The sequence below is a fragment of the Trachemys scripta genome, chromosome 3 (genome assembly GCF_013100865.1).
Source record: "Trachemys scripta elegans isolate TJP31775 chromosome 3, CAS_Tse_1.0, whole genome shotgun sequence".
In the NCBI taxonomy this organism is placed as follows: Eukaryota; Metazoa; Chordata; order Testudines; family Emydidae; genus Trachemys; species Trachemys scripta.
In genome coordinates, this window is record NC_048300.1 from 73,254,241 (window position 1) to 73,275,430 (window position 21,190).

Sequence of the window (21,190 nt, forward strand, 5' to 3'; positions counted from 1 at the left end):
GAGGATACTTAACATGGGGAAATAGATTCAATATGTGTAATGACCCAGCCACTCCCAGTTTCTATTCAAATCCAAGTTAATGGTATCTAGTTTGAATATTAATTCAAGTGCAGCAGTTTCTTGTTGGAGTCTGTTTTTGAAGCTTTTCTGTTGCAAAATTGCCACCTTTAAGTCTGTTACTGAGTGACCAGAGAGGTCGAAGTTTTCACCTACTGGTTTTTGAATGTTATGATTCCTGGGGTCAGATTTGTGTCCATTTATTCTTTTGCGTAGAGACTGTCCAGTCTGGCCAATGTACATGGCAGAGGGGCATTGCTGGCACATGATGGCATATATCACATTGGTAGATGTGCAGGTGAACGAGCCCCTGATGGCGTGGCTAATGTGATTAGGTCCTATGATGGTGTCATTTGAATAAATATGTGGACAGAGTTGGCATTAATTAATTAGCTCTTACAGTTGAGTATGGCTACTTCCACTTTTTCATGTTCTCTGTATGTATATTTATCTTCTTACTATATGTTCCATTCTGTGCATCTGATGAAGTGGGCTGTAGCCCATGAAAGCTTATGCTCAAATAAATTTGTTAGTCTCTAAGGTGACACAAGTACTCCCGTTCTTTTTGCGGATACAGACTAACACGGCTGCTACTCTGAAACCTTTAAGTAGAGAGACATTTGACCAATAATACAGTACAGCCAACATGTGAAAATATCCTTCATACAAACTGCAAGACACCTTCCAGAGTTGAATACAATTACCTAGGGACAGTAAAACAAACAAATAAACAAACAAAAACACTAAAGCAGTAGAAGAAATTAAGAGGTACAGAGAAAGAAAAAAACATATGTACTCAGATCAGATTTGCAAAGAGGTGGAAAAGTGGACAGATACTAGATGCTTGCTCCAAAAGGCAGGAAGTTCAGAGAGCTGGCAAAAGTGTACAGTGAAGAGGCAAAGATTAAGCTATGGCTTGATGTGTGGAGGCAGCAGAATTCGACCTAACTCTCTAGTGTAGACCAGACCTGGGTTGCATATGGAAGCTGGCAGATCAGCAAGCTCAGGCAGACAAACAATCTCGTAAATCGGATGTCGCACCACTACACAGCGATCCAGCAATCTGACTAAAATAGATTTTTTACTTAATTTTAATGTCAACTCAGGTTGACGTGCTTTGCCCTAACTATTTTAGGATGTCCAGGGGTATATTCTTACCTTCTACTGAAATGTCCTGAATAGCAAAGCGAAGGATGATGGTCCATATCATACCCAGGGTCATTTTCACATTGCCATCAACAATTTCTAAGGTAAAAAAGGGAAACCAGAATTTACAAAGTACAGTTTGCAATGTGTCTTCTTACTTTCATCCTGCACATATGTTATACTGCAAGTTTTGTAATTCTTAACCTACACAGGATTTCTTCTAGTTGTTTTTTCAACAAACATGGTTCTGCTTAGGCTAATTAGGCTTGAAAATTACTTGCAGCTAAGGTCACCACTTCTATACTGAAGGGCTTCAATTGATTCTGATTTTCTCAAACTTTCACCATTCAGACTGACTTTTTTTCCCCCTTAGGTAGAGACTGAACAGAAAATATTTCTCTAAAGGCTTGTCTACACTTAAAAATTAATCTGGAATAAATTAGTGTGTGAATTTAAAAAGGATTAACTGTTCCTGATTAACTCCATGTGTTCACACTCTTAGGCCAGTGTCTACTCTTACCGGTAGATCGGCTCTGCTGCAAGGGTGTCGATTTAGCGGGTCTAATGAAGACCCGCTAAATCGATGGCAGAGCACTCTCCGGTCGACTCCAGTACTCCACCGGAAAGAGAAGAGTAAGGTAAGTCGACGGGAGAATGTCTTCCATCGACGCAACGCAGTGTAGACACTGCAGTAAATTGACCTAAGCTATATCGACTAATGTAGTGTAACTTGGGTCGACTTACCGCAGTAGTGTAGACAAGGTCTTATTCTGCACTCTTACTCCAGAATAAGAGCGTTCACACATGGAGTTAATCAGGAATAACTATTCCAGAATAGCTATCCAGGTAGACAAGCACTAAAGTTTGAGCAAAATCAGTCTTGCTGTTTTCAAATACAAAGCAAGTGAACAATTTTTTGCTTTTTTTAACAGCTGTCATGCATTAGTGGGGTACAAACTTCAAATCTGACCTAGAGATGGGGGTAAATTTTTTTAAGTGCCTACATGACTTAGGAACCAAAGTTCCATTTTCAAAAGTGACTTTGGCACTTTGGAGCCTAAGTTCCATTGATTTTTCAATAAGACTTCAGAAAATGGGACTTCGGCTCCTAAGCTTAAGACAGGTTTGAAAATTTTACCCATCGTCCTTAGGTAGGATCAGATTTTCAAAAGTGGTCAACAGGCAGCAGCGCCCATTAAGAACAATGAAAGCTGCTTGTTGCTGAGTACTTGAAAACTTGGTCATAGGTTACATGTGCACCTTTTGGTTGTCTGATGAAAATTCAATTTGATTTGGCCAAGTTATAAGGAATTTTTTAAAAAGCATCTTGTGTATGTACACTGATTTGTTACTAAAGATTAACATTCAGCTATAGTTTAAGTCACATTCTTCTAAATATATACTGGCAATACACACATTACATAAGTAATTTCAATGGCATTTTTTATCCCTGATGTTTGAACATGATTCAAGGCACCAATACTATTTGAGCTGACCCACAACAAAATTTGCAACCCAATCAGAGGATTTTCTCCCTCTTTCCATGCGGTTTGTGGAAGTAACTCCCAAGGTAAACCCCAGCATAGTGACATTGTAACTGGAGCAGCAGAAGGTCCCTAATAGTGGGGGGACCACCGGCACCCAAACCGAGGCCCCAGTCTCATGCCGCCCCTTCTCCTGGAGGCCCTGCCCTCTGCTCACTCCTCTGCAACCCATCCCCTGCATCGCTCACCCTTACGGCCAGTAAAAAGTGAAAGAGCACAGCCCTCCTACTTTTAAAAGTTGGGCGGCCATGGACACCTGGATCCCTCTGTTCCGGTGCTCCTGCATTGTAACATTTATTTTTACAGTGCAATGATCAGAGTTAAGAAGATAACTGGTTTCTCATTTTTCCTCTTCACTCTGAGGGGGTTCCACCTAATTTTTCCAAGATTTCTCTTCTCAGGACTCCATGTGGCATTGCTACCACCCCTGTATAGGCCCTGGAGGATCATGGCCCTCCTGAAGTTTACCATGAATTATACCAAAACTGAACTTTCTTTATCAATCAGAGAAGATTTAATAGTAACTGGTGCATATCTCAATTGTTTTTTCCTCACATACGCATTTCCTTGCACTTTGATTGGTTGTGGATGTCTGATGTACTAATCACTATACAGTCATTTCTCAAACTGTACAATATCTGAATTGCAATACTCATGGGGCATGCAGATTGTCAGCCAATTAGTGTATTTGCATAATCACTGCATTCAGATCTGCAAACGAATTTAGGCTCCTAAACCAATTGAAACCAATGGAAGTCAGGAGTCTAAACAATTTTGTGGATCCGGGCCTGTGTGATTAGTTCATAACAGCTACACTGCAAATATACAAATCTTGCTATTCTGACTGGCTTCTACAAGCCCGTTCCAAGGGCTCTTGACAGAACTTTCAAGTTATTTGCCAGCAATAAAGTAGATGCTTCAGCTCCTCAGTCTCCTTAGCTAAAACATTGTATGAAACAGCCAAAACATATCTGACATACATAGAAAAAATACCAAAAAGCAAGGAGAACAAAGCTGCTAAACTGCTGAAAGTGATTAAAGCATACTTTGCTTCATTCCTTTCTCCCTCCTCTATAATCCATCAGGGATGTTATCCCCACTTCTTTTAGTCTCAAAGGTGCCACAGGACCCTCTGTTGCTTTTCTCATATTTGTGTTTTCATTGCCTGGGTACTTTGGGAGAACTGCAGCCCCTACCTTTCAATTCATCTCAAAACCCAACATAAGCTAAACTACATCCATAATTATTCTGGGGAGAAGAAGATGGAGAAGGGATAAAAATTGGGGGCGGGGTGAGGAGGAGAGGTTGACTGAAGGCCCAAAATGTGGTGGTGTTTTCTTATTGTACTTTGTTATTTGTCTTTCAGCAGATTCAGCAGCCCACTTCATTTTTTGTAATTTTTTTCTTCTCATCTAACAAACAACTCCTTGGAGGTCCTTCCTATTAATGATCTTCTGTACTACCAATCTCCTCAATTTCTTAGTTTATTCAGCCCAGGGTACAACACAAAGCACCCTCAATTTATTTGATTTTTTTTTTCTTTAAACCCACTGTGACTCATGGCTAGAAAGGGTTAAAACATCCTGCAAAATAAATAACCCTCATAAGACATGTGGGGAGATAATGTTTGTGTTTTTGTGTATTTACATATGTATGAGTAGGGTGGATAATGCAGCCCCTGTCTATGCTGTATTCTGATAATTCAGAGGTCAAAAGAACATCCTATCATTTAAATGAATTGTAAACACGGGTTATCTCGGTATTCATCTCTCTTTGAAATGTCCTGTGAATGGTGCAGGAACAAGCAAATGGCCTTATGTTAATTCGTAGAGCTACGTACCAGTGATGGACCTCCTTCAAAGTCATGCTAATTACCTTTTGAACTTGTCAAAAGACATGAAATTGTATAAAAGATCCTTGGGTCCTGATTCTGTCATCTCAGATCTGCTTAGGCTTCATCAGGGGAAGTTTGAGTTGCAAGACTGAGGTCCCAGTTATGCTGGTATGCCCTGAATATGAGATTTGGACATTGGACTATAACCTATGAACTATTTCTGAAAGAACTCTTTGCAACTACAAAGCTCACCATCTATGCTATGAATCTGCACCTCAATGAATTGAGCTCATGTCTGTATGTATATTGATCTTTTAACCATACTCTCTCTCTTTTGTTTTTTAATAAAGTTTAGTTTAGTTAATAAGAATTGGCTGTAGCATATATTTGGGTAAGGTCTGAAACATTCATTAACCTGGGAGATAATGTGTCCAATCCTTTGGGATCGGTAGAACCTTTTATTTTATATGATGAAATAAAATTTACAGAAATGTTCGTCATATTTGATGTGGGTACCTGGATGGAGGCCTGAGGCTGGATCACTTTAAGGGAACTGTATTGTTTGGACTTCTGAGTAACCAGTAAGGTAACAAAGAAACTGTTTTATGCTGGCTTGGTAAATCTAAGTATTAGAATATCCAACAGCTTTTTGGGGTTTGGCTGCCCATTCTTTTCAGTTCACCCTAATTGAGTGACTATAGCTGGCTCCCCATAAAGACCCTGGTCACACCGACCCAAAAACAAAAACAAACAAACAAAAACTGTGATTGGCCATTTCCTGGGCTATGAACACCACACATTTACTGAATAGAGACAACTCATAAATACATTAAATAGAGCTTTGCACTAGAGCTCCACAGAACTAGTGGTTTAATCTTTATTCTGGGCCTCTGGTTTAAATCACAGTTGGTGGCACTAGGATCACTACAGATTCTTCATTGCTCAGAGTGTCAGAAAATTAAACATGATCCTCAACAGATGTAGAGACAGTGACTTCATAGTTTGGAAATTAAAAGGCATCCCAAAAATGTTTATGCAAGATTAGGTGACTTACAGCCACCAGTAGCCATAGCTGAAACACCACAATTTGACCTGTTTTAATTTATATGTTCCTCTTTGTGTCAAAATAAATATTATTATATTATTATAATAAATAATAATGATAATACTTGGCTTTTCTTTTGTACCTTCCACCCAAGAATCTAAAAAGCTTTCCAAACATTAATGAATCAAGCTTTGCAACTATTATCTCCCATTTTACAGATGAGGAATCTGAAGCACAAAAGTTAAGTGACTTGCCCAATGTTACACAAGAAGTCTGCCGCAAAGCTGGGAACATACCCTAGATCTCCAGACTCCTCGGCCCGGACCTGCTTCTCATTTACATTAAGGCCCAATTAACCTTTCTGTGCTTCAATTTTCCCATCAGTAAAACAGGGTTGATACTTTACCTCACAGGGGTATTGTAAGGATAAATTCCTTAATTCATTCATGTAAGTCTGAGATCTTCATGTGGAAAATAGTATATACAGGGGTCAATATATTAAAAAATGGGTACTTAGGAGCCTAGCTTTAAGTCCATACTTAGAGATCTAAATAAGTGACCTGATTTTCAGAAGTGTTGTGCACTCAGCAGCTCCCACAAATCAATGAGCGATCCCTGGGGACTTCTATAAGTCCCTAATTATGGATTTAGGAACCTAACATTAAGCACCTAGAAAATCTTGGTCCGTATGTATAAAATATTATCAGGTAGAGTAATCTTCACCTCAGCCAGTGAATTTAAGATTCCCATGTGACAGTGAAAAGCATTACTCACCAGACCATTTGTTTGATCCATTTTAATTCTAACTTTGGTCTGTTTGTTCAGTATTTCTCTACCAGGTCTGCAAACAGTCTGCCTTACGCTTGATTTCTATTTCCACATGTAAATTGTCTCTTTGATGCCCTCTGCTGTCCATAGAATACAATATTGCTCTCAGGATAGCACACTTCTAGAGTATTACCGGGGGGGCGGTGTCACTTTTCCCCCCCTATTTCTGCTGCATAGTTTGTCCACCTTGCTCTCCTTGTTCTATTCAGTAGCTGAAGAACAGCAAAACATTAATTAAAGCAGCACTTTGATATTAGCTTTGATTTGGGGAGAGACTGCCAAACCACAAATACCCAAAGATGACCAATTAAAATCAATATTTTAAAAGCGCTACGCACACATCTAAGCACCCATGCAGTTCAGTCTAATCTAAGTCAGAGTAGAGTCCACCAAAAACTCAGCTTTGACACATCCGTTCTCTGATGCTGCTGGAAATCTGAACCTAGATCTGGATTTGAATTTGGCAAATGACACCTGTTTATAACAGACTAAATGAACACCTCCAGCTCTGAAACACCAATCCAAACCTTAACTATACCTCTGAACTGTGGCCCCAATTCAGATATTTCTTTGGTGGGGGAGGAATTCCATGTCCCTCCCACACACACACACTAGCAGGGACCCTTTTCCAGTCCCTGTTTATCTCCCCTCCTCCCCTCACAGGGACCCCAGGTGTCCTTGTCTCTGACCCACATAGTGTATGAGCCAGTGCCACCAGGAGTCAAGTTCTTGATGGACTCTCCTGTGCTCTGTCTTACAGGAACAGTTTCCCTATACGCCCAGTTGCAACACTATTTGGCCCAGCTGCTCCTCCATCTGAATGGAGAGGCAGCTTGGCCAAATCTGAATGATGCTCCAGCAGCAGCCCTACTAATTTAGTATAGGACCGTGGCTTAAAAGTGGTCAGGCCATAGCTCACCCCCCACCAGCTATATGGCCTATGGATCTTTGAGCAAGTGCAAAAAACCTTAGGGAAAATATTTGTTCCCCCCCCCACCCCCCGAACCTCACCTAATTGGCGCTATTGCCTCTGAAGCCATGAAGGCTGTTCCCCCACTCACTCCTACCTAAATATCCTTCCTCTCTCTAATCCAGTTACCCTCCCCCCCACACTAAGCCCCCTGAGGAGAAGGGTTGGAGGCTGGAGTAAGGATAAAAACATGGGGGTGGAGCAACTAGATCAAGGGTGGAAACCATGTATCTATCTAATTTAGACAGCACAAATCACTGTACTGTCTAGATGCTGAATTGGAGTCAATGGGAAGCTGCATTTGGCAAATTCCACCTGCTGTGAGATCCTGCTCATTTCAGCAGCCAGATTATGTTTCCCAAAATCCAACCAGCCAGTCGTGCATTTTAATGTAATTACAGTGACTATTTGGAGCAGAACAACAAAATAATCACGTCACTATGCTACATCTAGTTCCACTTCATTCTTGGGTTCAGTATCCAACCAGCTCCAGCCGCCACTTTTTCCATTGTCCACTCTTTTAACTGCATCTAGAATGTTGAACCTTGGTGTTAAAAATGTAGTAACTGTGTACAGTCACCATGGTAACAATATGGGAATAGGTCTCAACCCCCAAGCAATTACATCAAAAGAAGTCTGCTATACATTATACTCGCTAAAGAGATAAACAAAGATCCAAGGCTTTCTGAGGTACATTCTAGACTCCTATCGGATTTCTAAAGTTACTGGTTTTTAATAGCATGTTGGAATAAAAGAAGGCACTGAAAGAACCAAATGTTGTCCTAATCTTTAGGAAAAGGAATGGGCAGACACTAAGAAATTATAGACCATTAAACCTAACCATGGAGAGAAGCAAATTCTAGAGTCATCAAGCCGTTCCACAACCCACATCTCCCCGCACCCAAAACCTTTCCAATTCTTGTCTTCCCACCTCTGCAGAGAAACCATCACGATGCATCAGGGGCCTTGGCCTTCCATGGCCAAGGAGGCGCCAGGACAATTTGGCCCCTGATCTCTGCTGTTTAGCTTCTTTGGGATATGTATGCCTAGAGACCAAGGCCTATTGTCAAGTGTTTCCACATACCTTCTGCACCAATTGACACAAGTTTCACTCCTTTGCTGGCGATATAATCCAGGGCTTTGTTGACATTAGCAATTTTATGGAAGCGCATTTTTCCTCTGTCTGGTTTTGGTAGTCTTTCCCCTGTAGTACAACAAATTGAATGCAATTATACTTACAGGCACCTGGCAACAGACATAGAAGTGACTAGAAAACTCAGAATTTATGTAGTACATTTTCTAAAACCTAACAGTTATTCTGGAGGTATTTTTCTGAAAGAATGTCAAGTGCCTTTGAACAAACCCACAAAAATCAAAGAAGTGACTTACCTTGATCTTCCGGTACAGCAGTGAAACCTGAATAAAATGTTATGTTTGCCAAACATAAGAGCTATATACATGGATACACTTTTCATATTTTATTGTGCTACTAGTGTCTGCTTTATAGTTGAAAGGAAGTAAAAAGGAAGTGAACAGGTCCTTCCTCATAGCTCATCATCCTTTCCTGCCTGATTACAAGAGGAGAAAGTCATATAAATCAGACAGCCATGTCATCCCTTGCTTTCTGTGTAAAATCTCCCCAAATCCATGGCATTTGAACAGCTGCTATCAGACAGCAGGATTGGCAGAGATGCACAAGAGGAAAGAGGAGTATCCTGGGGAAAATGCAGAATCTGAGGATTGGTGTGGTTAAATGAGGCCAAATCCCAGACGTCAGGACCTTGTGGGCATCCCTGCCACCTCTGGACTTATCCCAACCTCATCCATCACTGGCAGACTGGCTAATTTCAGAGCCATGTTGCAACTGTCTGGTACCAAAGGCTGCATGACTATGTCTTCTCAAATGGTCAAGAGAGTAACTATACGTGAATAAATCCCCCATGCACAAATTCAAAGCCTTCCACACAAAAACATGACTTAGAAATGCTCCTTCCCTTGATCCTTTCCCTTTATCATCCAATATGCCCCTCCTAACCATCCCCTCTTCTCAGGGACATCCTCGGCTAATCACACAGTCTGTTGGTGACTGCTCCCCACCTTTAAATGGCAGAGGAAATGGATGATTTAACTGGTTTGCATAAATAAGTCGATAGGAACTGTTCGGTGCTCAGAAGTTTTGAAGATCAGGCCACTAATTATTTAAGGTCTCTAAATATGGATTTCGGAGCCTGATTTTAGGCACCAACTTTTGAAAAGCTTGACCAATAATTAAAAAAATAAAAGAAAAAACTTGGAGTACTCATACTAAGGGGTTAAAAACTGAATAAAATAAATTTGTGACCTACACATGGAGAGGAAAGGTAAACTAAAAGACTCTTAATTTCAGGGCCTGAGGACTGGTCCTTCAGGTTCCATGTCCCTCCAACAGCAGTTTGTGATATCACCCAAAGCCAAACGGTTCAGACAGCTGCAGTCATAGTATGGCTTTGGGACATCATCAGCTCAGAAGCACAGAACCTTGAACACCAGACTTTGCAGGTAAGGAAAAGCAGAGCCAGTTTTCAGCTCCTTTGTTTTAAAATGTATTCGTCTGTAACTCTTTAAGCTCACTCATGCATTGTGCTCAGTTTTTTGGATCTTTAACAATCTTCATTCTTTTAAGAGAGTATTCACTTATTTTTTCCTACTGATGACACCTCAACCTGAGGCAGGCTAAGAAAAAAACTTTTTTTTTAATTGGCCAGTTCAAGGATAACCAGGATCTCAGATCTTGTTGTCCAACAAGAAGATGTGGTTATTTCAAAGGTTTTTATTTATTCATTTTCTGGTTTTGTTTCTGTAGGAATTAGGCAGGTGCACAATTTCCAATAGGAATATGCAGGAGGGGGACAAAAATGTGCGCACAATTCCTGATTGTGTGCAGTAGGATTCAGAACTGGAGGAATGGAGACAGAAAAGGAATTTAACAAAGCAGTAAGTGCCTGGTGGATAAATCATCCATTTCCTTTACTGTTCAAGAATATTTACAAAAAAACTGAGGTGAGAAACCACTTTTTATTTTCAGCCTCAGGTCAGATGCAGTGGTCCATCAACTTGCTCAGGATTCTTAAAAATAGGTCAGCAGCTCCTCCAATGGACAGTGAACAGATCACTTGTCAGACTGGAGCTTTGCTGTCCCATGCAACTGGAAAACAAGATTGCTCCTAACCCTCCTGAAGGTCAAGGATTAACTTCTGCTATAGTTTTGCACTACAAAATCTCTACGAGGTTCTAGAGTCAGGCGCAGTGTCTACTAAATGCATTAGACATTTTGTTTCTAACAAACCTGAAATGACTTCCAAGAGGAGCATCAGTTTAAGGCCATTCCTGAAGTCCTCTTCAATGTTCTCAATCTGTGTGCCTGCTTTCCTGAGGTGGGAATTGCACCAAGCTGTAAAGGTCTGTAACAGCAGAAGAAAAACAAAATACTTGTCACCATGGCATCTTTCAAAGCAACCGCTGAACCATCTGAGTGAGCAAACACTGCAGATGAGACTGTCAAGACTGCCTGGGGCTTCTAGTAATATTGATAATCCTGGGGCTTACTAGTAATATTGATAAGAAACAAAGTGCCTTTTTAAACACAGACTTTTTGAAAAAGAAATACAGCCCAATCTCTTGGAAGCTTTACAATGAGCCATGAGCAGCCATTACAGAATCTGCATGACTTCTGTATTTCAATATGGCCTGATTCTTCATGGATTTATTTTTTTTAAAATTTGGCTTCCTCCTTGTATTAACTTCCAGACTGTGACAACAATCTTGTGAAACACGCAAGTGCAGAGATGGAAGTTTTCATGGTTAAATTCATCATGAAAGACAACATACCTTTCTTTTTCTCTCGCTCTGTAAAACCACTGAGCCTGATTATTTTGTCCTGTTCTCACTGCTAAGGCAGCGCCAGCCTAGACCAGACCTTACTAACCCCCAGTTTTGAGGCAGGCTGTTGAGCCTACCTTCACAGCATGGTCTCAGCAGGGGTTTCAGTCCTTCAACCACTACCAGGGGGAGTTGGGTCAGTGGCTGAAACAATGTTCTGTTCTTTTCCAACATTTCAGCCAGGGCCGGCTCCAGGCACCAGCCGACCAAGCATGTGCTTGGGGCGGCACCTTGTAAGGGGTGGCCAAACTTGGGGTGGCGGGGCGGCACTCAGATTTTTGTTTGTTTGTTTGTTTGTTTTGTTTCAGCGGGGCGGTGCTCGGGGTTTTTGTTGTTTCTGTTTTTGGTTCGGCGGGGCGGCGGTCGGGGGGGTTGTTTTTGGTTCGGCAGGGTGGCGCTGGTGGGAGGTTGTTTTTGGTTTGGCAGGGCAGTGCTGGGCGGGAGGGGGTGTTATGGCGGGGTTGGGTTTTTTTTGTTTTGTTTTGTTTTTTTGCTTGGGGCGGCAAAAAAGTTAGAGCCGGCCCTGATTTCAGCAAGCACCCTCCCTTCCCTCAGCTCCTCCTTCCTGCTCCAGTCGGAGAGGACATCAGAGGAGGGAGCACTTGGTAGAAGGTGGTAAGCTGTGGCAGTTGCTGAAAAGAAAAGACTTTGAGGTACTTGTGGCAGGACAGGGGGAGAGCTGACAAGTGGGTAGAGACAAACTGGTGGCTTCACTGCGGGAAACGAGTAGAGTCCTACTAAATTCACAGTCCATTTTGCTCAATTTCACAGTCAGAGGATTTTAAAAATTGTAAATTTCATGATTTCAGCTATTTAAATTTGAAATTTCATGGTGTTGTAACTATAGGGGTCCTGACCCAAAAAGGAGTTGTGTGTGTGGGGTGGGAGGGGTTTGCAAGGTTATTGTAGGGGGGTTGCGGAACTGCCACCCTTACTTCTACACTGCTGCTGGCAGTGGCCTCTGGCCAGGCACCAAGCTCTGAAGGCAGCACCGTCGCCAGCAGCAACATAGAAGTAAGGATGGCATGGTATGGTATTGCCACCCTTACTTCTGCGCTGCTCCCTTCAGAGCTGAGTCCTTGGTCAGCAGTCGCCACTCTCTGGCCATCCAGCTCTGAAGGCAGCAGTGCAGAAATAAGGGTAGCAATATTGAGACCCCCCTACAATAACATCTTTTCCTGCCTGATTACAAGAGGAGAAAGTCATATAAATCAGACAACCATGTCATCCCTTGCTTTCTGTGTAAAATCTCCCCAAATCCATGGCATTTGAAGAGTTGCTATCAGACAGCAGTCAGGACTGTGGTGTGCATGCCTGTGCATTGTTGGAAAAAAGGCAGGTGTGTGTGTGCACGCGTGTGTGTGCATTGTAGCAACCTGTATGCACTTGGAGGAAGGAGCCCAGGTTGCAGAAGAGAAGAGTCTGGAGAAAGCACCAGGACGTCAGTCTGTGTGCATATGGCTAGAATGTTAGCTGTAACATCTCTGTACATAGTTCTCCTAATGAAGAGCCAGTTGAATTTTACAAGCCTGGACTCTTGGGTGTTATTACCCAGCATATGAAACGACAAGGTGTTTTACAGGCCTGGTAGGTGCTGCAACACCCAAATGCTATAGTGTTGACAAGTCTTAAGAGCTATATTATGGCTTTCAGGCACAGCTCTGCACTGGGAGCAGTGTACTTGCACACTACACAAACAAGGGCTCTCAAAGCCTGTCCTATCAGATTCAGACACAGTGCCCCCTCTCCTTTTTTTGAGGGTTATGTTGATCACTTACTACGCACGTCAATGAATTCATCTCTCATCATCGCCACTAACTCCATAATGAAATTAACAATGATACCAGTAACTACAGGCCATGAAACCCAAATTGGATCTCCAGAATAAATAATTAACTTCTGATTCCAATTTCTGAAGGTGGAGGTCAGGACTTTTTTGCTGCTGAGCAAAGATTAATCTGATACTTGTGATCATTATCCAAGCAAATTAAAATATCGCCCACCTCTAATTCCTCTGTTGGCCTCTCTACTTTGTACTTACACCGTGTTTAAATGCCCCAATGACCAGCACAGTATAAGAACCTGAACAGAATATTCTAAAATAAAGTTCCATCAGAGGATCCCAAAGAGGTTTGAAAACATTAACTAATTCAAACAACATCCCTTAGAGATGGATACTTCTTATATTAAGTTTACAGATGGATAAACTGTTATGTGACTTGCTCACAGTAACTCAGTGGCAAAGAGTCTGGTGGCACCTTAAAGACTAACAGATTTATTTGGGCATAAGCTTTCGTGAGTAAAAACCTCACTTCTTCGGATGCATAGAGTGAAAGCTACAGATGCTGCATCCGAAGAAGTGAGGTTTTTACTCACGAAAGCTTATGCCCAAATAAATCTGTTAGTCTTTAAGGTGCCACCAGACTCTTTGTTGTTTTTGTAGATACAGACTAACACGGCTACCCCCTGATACTTCAGTGGCAAAGCTAGACATAGAAGCTGGATGTTCTAGAACTCAGCCCCCGTAATCTAACCACTAGATCACACTATCTTTTTATTTCCGCTCATTTCTTCTGCTCTACCTACCTTCTCTTTTTTCTCATGTTATTGTTCATTTTATAAAGATTTTGAAGATACTGAGCAGCTGATGTTGCTATTCTATACAGAAATCAAAGATGCTACTTTGGCCCAATCAAACTGTTTTAAATGAGCAGACTGACAAGGGATCCGTTCATCTTCACTTTTATAGATTGTCCCACAAAGCCTTTTCTGGGCTGATTTTTGCTATCCTTTTTATTACATTTTTGTGTGTCTGAACATTAAATCAAAATTGATCCACAAACTGAAAATTACCAACATAAGACATGGACTCTCACCTGTAGTCTCTCAAAAATGGTAAACTTAAAAAAAAATTATTGGATTACTACCCACAAAACCTATACAATGGGCGACATGAAGTTCTGTTGAAGCACTATTCTTTTTTATGGTATTAAACCCACTTACACCAGGTCTCAGTTTGTTCTGATTGGTCAAGTGAAGCTAGAGACAACTACAGCTTCTCACAGGAACATTTTTTTCCAGTGCGATTCCTTTGTTATGTTTCTTCATGAAATGCTGTTATCTGTATTTCAGTTGTCTTGTGCCTCATTGAAAGCACAGCTAATGTACATTCCTGCAGACTATCTGCATGTGACTTTATAATTCAATGGCCTCAAAAAACTGGCTTGTTTCCCTAGAACTAAACACGGCTATATGGACATCATTTAATTTCAAAGGAGAGTCTATTACTGATTTCACTAATGCCACAGATAAGAAGTTGCTGAACAAAATTCACTACACATTAACCTTGCAATGCCTTCCATAGTCCACATTTTGTTTAATCCTCATTTTTTCGCTCTCTCATTGTGATCCCATTTGTTGAGAGCATAAATTGGCATTGCTCTGGCTCTGACTAATAATTCTAAAAAAAGTTGTTAAGCAGTAATTCAAAGAAAGCTCCAGTCCTGGAGATCAAAACACAACCAGCCTATAACACTATATCCTTCCGATCTTAAATCCTTTGGGATTGAAATTAGGATGAACTAGGAAAAGCGAATTATTTTCACTGCTGACCTGTTGGGAGCATATCAGAGTAGCAGACTGCCATGATGAGCAGGGTGGAACTGACATCACAGAGCAATAGTATATGCTAAAATAGGTGCAAATAAATGCCTGGAACATTGGCCTTTTCCGATTTGAATTTATTTGCAAAACGCAGACTCTAAATTTAAAAAAAAATGCCCATCACAAAAACCACCAGTATAAGGAAACCGGTGTTGTCACTTTAAGCAGAGAGAGCAGTGAAAGAAAGGGCAAGGACTTTGAACTACTCTCTTACCCCTATAGGAAACTTCCCCATAACACACCACCAATCGTGTCAATCCTGATTTGGAAAGCCTATTTTGAGGGATTACAGAGTAATTCAGGTTTTATGCAGGCAGCGCTTGGCCTCTCTGTGAAGACCACCAACAGGGTTGTCTGTCATTTCTGATGTAAAAATATGTTCACTGAAAACTGGCCTGAAGACAAAAATTGATTTCTGTAGGCTACTGAATCGCCATGAACATGTGGATTTGCAATCATCAGGATAACCCTAACTTGCAGTCCTAGAGCAAGTAACTCCCAAAAACTGTGTGTACTTTCGTAAGGATGCAAATTGAAGGACATAGTATTTCTGATTGAATAAACAACATGTATGAAGGCAGAAAAGGTCCTACAGTCATAGGAAAGCCCACATATGTTGCATATGTTAGAGTACTGATAAAAATTTAACTTTCTTTTGATGCTGCTTCAGAGTTATAAAAGGCGAACACTACTGTAATTATGAGTCTTTGATCCTGTTGTAACATTTGAGATATTTAATTGAGAAAGTGCCAGTTGTTTCTCACAAAAAGGCTAACGCTCCCTTTGACTGATTCAATGGAACCAAAGAAAGATGGGTCAGAATAACTTTCTTAAGTTTCCTATACTAATTACACCACCTATTTAAATATTCAAACTGATTTTAAAAGAGTTCTTGCTTTCTCTCCCAAAACAGCTACTGGCCTTCCTGAATCATTTCTTTTTGTTTCTAACCCTACGCATGATTATTCCATAAGATAAAAATAGACAGTGCTCAATGGCAATCGAGTAATGATAGATCAAAATATACATACATACACAGTGCAACACTAGTAAGAAACTTAATACTTTATATTTCTGTATTGAGAAGCAGCACAACTGCCTCGTGGACCTTGCAGTCTACTGAACACGGGACAGAGGAGCAAGCTCAGTTAAAGTGATCTTTATAACTAGATCTTCAGGCCTGTCAGAGAATTGGAAAATATAAGCTGGCAGTGCTTCCTAAAAGGGTGTGCATTTATGTGCTAATACACACACTTGGGTGACTCCTGCTACTTACTTCAAAGGGGCAATTGCTTAAAACTGACAATTATTTTGCTTCACAGCACTGATCCTGATATATCCCCGCTTTCTCAAATGGTGGCAATTTGGATTGTTCATTACTTCAAGCCTAAATGGGATTCAATGACTCACTCTGTAGCTATAAGTGGTATTTCTGTGCTCCGAGTATATGACGAGAGTGCTGCAGAGAGAAAGCCAGCCAGAACATTCCTACTAGAGGAGACTGAAGTCTCTCTTTGAAGCACAGCCAGTTTCTGCCTATTATCCATATTTCAAAATGTAAGCCCTGATCCTGCAATGTGACCTGCCAGCATGGACTCCTATCCCCATGGGACTTCAGCATCAGGGCCTTTCTCTTCACTTGAGACACAATCTGCATGCTAGCTGTATGCATGTAACAAAGAAACTTTACTGTTATTTTTAGTTTAAAAAGAGAAAGAGAAAGAGAGAGAGAGAGAACAGTTTCCCTATTGCCACAACTTATACTTGTTGCATAGCTGTCATACAACACGCACATTGGTCCAAATTCAGAGGTATCGTAGGCAGGTCAATGAAGCTGCACTCTTATCTCAGGGATGAATCTAGCCCATTACTGTTATCATATCTGAGTAAGAATATAGAAATCAAGATAGATAACAAAAACAACTAGGTCATTTGATTCATCCGCCTGCCAGTGCAGAAAGACTTCCTACACAGTATCTGCTAAACCTATTTTAGCTGTGACAAAAGATGGTGTTCCTGTCACTCTCCCTGGAGGACAATTCAACAATCTAAGAAATCTCACCTTTAGGAAATTCTCCCTTCCCCTCTAATATTTAACTTAAATTCTCATTTTCTCTCTCTTGTCCTGTTACTCCCAGTTATAAACCTCTTGGATGGCTCTAAACAAAACCTCATTACTAAAGTATAAATTAAAAAAACACATGCACACTCAGCAAACTACGTGATCTGGTCTTCCTTTAACAAGTATATATGGGAATTACTAGTATCCTTATCAATTAGGATGGAATAAGAAATTAAAGTGTTGATTCATTTCAGCTTACAGTCAGACATACAGTACTGTGGAGTCTGTTTTTTTAATGTAGTGGTGATTGCTTGCCACAATAATTTGTAATAATTTTATTTATAAATGAACTCTTGATCCCCGACCTAAGGGCACAGGATGATGGGAAAACCACAATGGGGGTTCTTATGGCTAATGCAAAAGTACTTAGAGTGAGGAGATCATTAAGAGCTCAGAAACAACTCTCAGCAATTTTTGCAGCACTGTAAAATATTTTGCAACTTCTAAGCTGTCTTTTAAAAAAAAAATCAAAGTAAGTGTTTTTCACTGCTAAGATCTATCCCTCATAATAGAACAGTTACCCTGTTAAACTGTCTTGCAGAAAATTGTCTCAAGTAGACAGTAACTAAGGCCAAGTGTATGTGGGGTGAGAAGAAAGGGAAAATGGGTTAAAAAGAAACACACGGTGTATGAAATTCTGTTCCCACTCAAGTCAATGGAAAAAGTACCATTGACTTTAGTGAGGTCAGGATTTCACTGTTTTTTATCAGGTTTATTCCATAATTTTCCACCCTGGGGTTTCTTCCATCTTGCTCTGAAGCATCTGGTATTCACCATTGTCAGAGACAGGATACTGGATTGAAATGATCATTGATATACTCTCCTATCACAATTCTTACTCTTATGCATAGCAAGGTCACCTCAGCCACATGGCATATATATTACTGTTTCTATTTTGTTCTCCCAGGTAAGCATGCAGATTAATATATTATTTAATAGTTTACTATTTATGCTGTAAAATGAATACCATGCAAACATATAGGAGATGAAACACAGACAAGTTGATATTATTGGAACATTGACGTCTGCATTTTTCGCCTTTGGGATTTTAACTGTGCAAGTGTAAAATGTTAGGAAAAATGCTGAAAAGCCAAAGTGACAATATTTAAAATGGCAAGAGAGTTCCACAGTTTAGGGGCCACTAGAACAAAGCCTTTGTCACCCACTGACTTAAAGTGTGATAGTGGAACTGTAAAAGGGGGACTGATTTCCAGAGGTGCTGAACACCTACACTTCTTCCAGCTGAAGCCAGTGGGAGCTGCAGGCCCTCAGAATGCAAATACCCACCAGGACAAGACTTAAGGAGCAGGTCTCAATATATCCAGGCCCCTCTCCATTAAGAGCCCGAAAAGCCAAAAAGACCAGCCTCTTTATAGGCAGTCATTGCTAAGTTGGAATAATATGATCATGTTACTCCTCCCTGTGAACAGGCACTCTGCTGCCTTCTGCACAAGCCACAAACAGCAAAGAGACCCATCTGGAAGCCCTGTACAGAGGAAGCTACAATAACTATGGAATGATAATATTGCCATAAATGTACACAATTTTCTCCATTGTGGGAAGGAAACCTTTTAAATTGGAACTTCCTTTACTGTGCCTTGTCATTTTTCTCTTGGCAATTGCTGAAGTGACCTATTTACACTATTTTTACTATTTAATACGAAGTGCAGCTTGTACCATCATTGTACATAATATCTTGCTTCTGCTGCTCTGTAGTTTGCTGCTCGGTAAAACAACAGTAGCTATTACTGTTTGCACTACTGTAGCACCTAGAGGCCCTAGCGTGCCAGGCACAGTACAAACACATAGTGAGAGAAAGTCCTTGCCTCAAAAAAGAGCTTACAGGCCATATGAACAAGACAGACAAAAGGTGAAAGGGAGAACAGAGGTGAAGATATTTGCCCAAAGACACACAGGAGGTCAGTGGCAAAGCCAGGAATAAATGACAGAAAACAGGCCAGCCCTGTGGAGCCATGTGGTAATATGTGGCAAGTGCAGTGAAACTGCCTATCACCATTTTATTTAACTTGAAGTTTTAAATGTACCATTATGGATATTAATTGACGTATGGGGGGTTTTCTACACATGTGTAGAAACAGCTGCACCATTAGTGAGTTGGTATGAACTAGAAATAATAAATAAAGCATTAGATTTTTTTTTCCAGTTGTTTGAACTCAAGTTTGTATTTTACCCCTTTACTTTTTTTCACCCCAAAACAAAAGCCAAAATGCACCTGGTACAATTTAATAAAATAACTAGGGTGACCTACAGTTCTGGAGCCTTAAATCCTACCTCTTCTGGAAGTGTCATTTTTACAGGAACTTAATGATATTCAATCACTGAGTGATAGGAAGTCCTCTACTGGCCAAGTGAAATGTTAAGGCTAACAGAACATAGCACAGCAAGTTGCTAACTGAATTTGATTATGTGAAGAATGTAAATATTTGAAGCGGGTGAACTATCTAGGGTGGTCCAAGGGATTATGTACCATACATAGGAGTCATTGGAAGAAATCAAGAAAAGGAAAATCTAGGCTAAATATCATGGAAAAATTCCTGACAGTGAGGTCATTTAAACTGCAGAACCATCTTACATGGGAAAACTAGAAAAGGCACTAGAAAATAAAGAGTCACAAGGTCACAGAATTCAGAGATGGAAAAGCCCTACTAAGCTCCAGCCCCTCTGTCTGAAAGTGCAGTAGTGGTCATATCAGAGATTAAATTGATACCACACTGGATCATAGTACTGAAAAGTCCATCCTACAAGGGGATCAACTCCATAAACTGAAAGGTCTTTTCTCATCTCTGATTCCCACAACTCTATTATTCCTGGGGTGTATAATTAAAGAGGCACATTCCCCACGCAGTAGACAAAATGTAAGTTCCACTAGCATTAATGGGAATTCTACTCACACAGAACAGCCAGGGAAGACTTTAGCCCTTCCAAAGCAGGTGGTCTAATCCTATGTGAGGATAGGGTTTCTTGGAAAATACGCAGCCCCCATCACTGTATGACTACATGTCCATTTCACAGGCCTGATTATTGCCAAAAAAAGCTGAAGATTCTAAAGCATTTAAATATCACTTTAAGAATAACTTTAGGAGATCACCACCAAGGCTGGACACTGGCAAATGTCAAGAAGATCATCAAGCATTTTGTTACAGTTACATTAATGCTTTCTTTTAGTGGAGTCAACAGGAAAAGGGCTGCATTGCCCCACCAGTGTAAAAGCCCATCAGGCAGAGAAGTTACAAGGGAAATTGCATGTGGATCACTGAATACACTGTTCCCAACTCATTGTCATCTCCTTGTGAGGGAAGGGTTTTTCAGGACTATTACAGAAGTGGGTGGGTGAAGTTCTGTGGCCTGCAGTGTGCAGGAGGTCAGACTACAATCTAGTCACTAGGTGATCATGATGGTCCCTTCTGACCTTAAAGTCTATGAGACTGTAGAAGGGATAAGACTATCAATACAAGTGTGGCTATTCCAGTAGATCCACAGGGAAATCCAGTAACTTAGGAGCATCCTGCAAAGAGCCTGCATGATTCGTTCTGAACTCTGGAAGCCGCACTGATATTGGCTCCCCTCCTAGACCTCCAAACTATCCCTACTCCAAGCCCTGATCCAAAGCCAGTTGAAAGCAATAGGTGTTTTTCCATTGACTTAATTGGGTTTTGGATCAGGCCTCAGATTTGGAAGAAGACATGGAGCAAGAGTTAATACTGCAACTGTCAGCATTAACTCCTAATATAAACTCCATGGCGATGCCAAGGACGATACCATCCAGCTAGAGTACTATTAAATATTTTAATTAATATAGATACTATAAATTGAAGTATAAAATAATGAAAAACAAGGAAGCCATATTGTCAGCCTGATTACCTGTAGCAAGACAAGACGATTGGTGCTGCAGCCTGAGACAAAGGATGCTGCAGCTAGAGACACAAGGGAACAAACCCAGAAATGACACAGCCGCCTAAATTCCTACTGTAACGTGCAGTCTAGTGTTTGTGTTCGGTATTACCCTCTATTGGCTGGAACTGCTTAGTTGCATTTCATAGGT

The 21,190-nt window shown here is 40.8% G+C and overlaps 1 protein-coding gene across 3 annotated transcripts in view; it reads right to left on the bottom strand.

Moving 5' to 3' along the window:
- The window catches only part of ACTN2 (actinin alpha 2), a 90,081-nt gene that overhangs the window by 45,410 nt on the left and 23,481 nt on the right, over positions 1-21,190 (bottom strand). For all 3 annotated transcript variants that reach the window (XM_034765050.1, XM_034765051.1, XM_034765052.1), the window contains exons 2-4: positions 10,750-10,864; positions 8,509-8,628; positions 1,216-1,302 (exon numbers count right to left, since the gene is read on the bottom strand). In XM_034765050.1, coding sequence (XP_034620941.1) covers positions 1,216-1,302; positions 8,509-8,628; positions 10,750-10,864 — 322 coding nt within the window. The remainder of the gene's footprint in view (positions 1-1,215; positions 1,303-8,508; positions 8,629-10,749; positions 10,865-21,190) is intronic.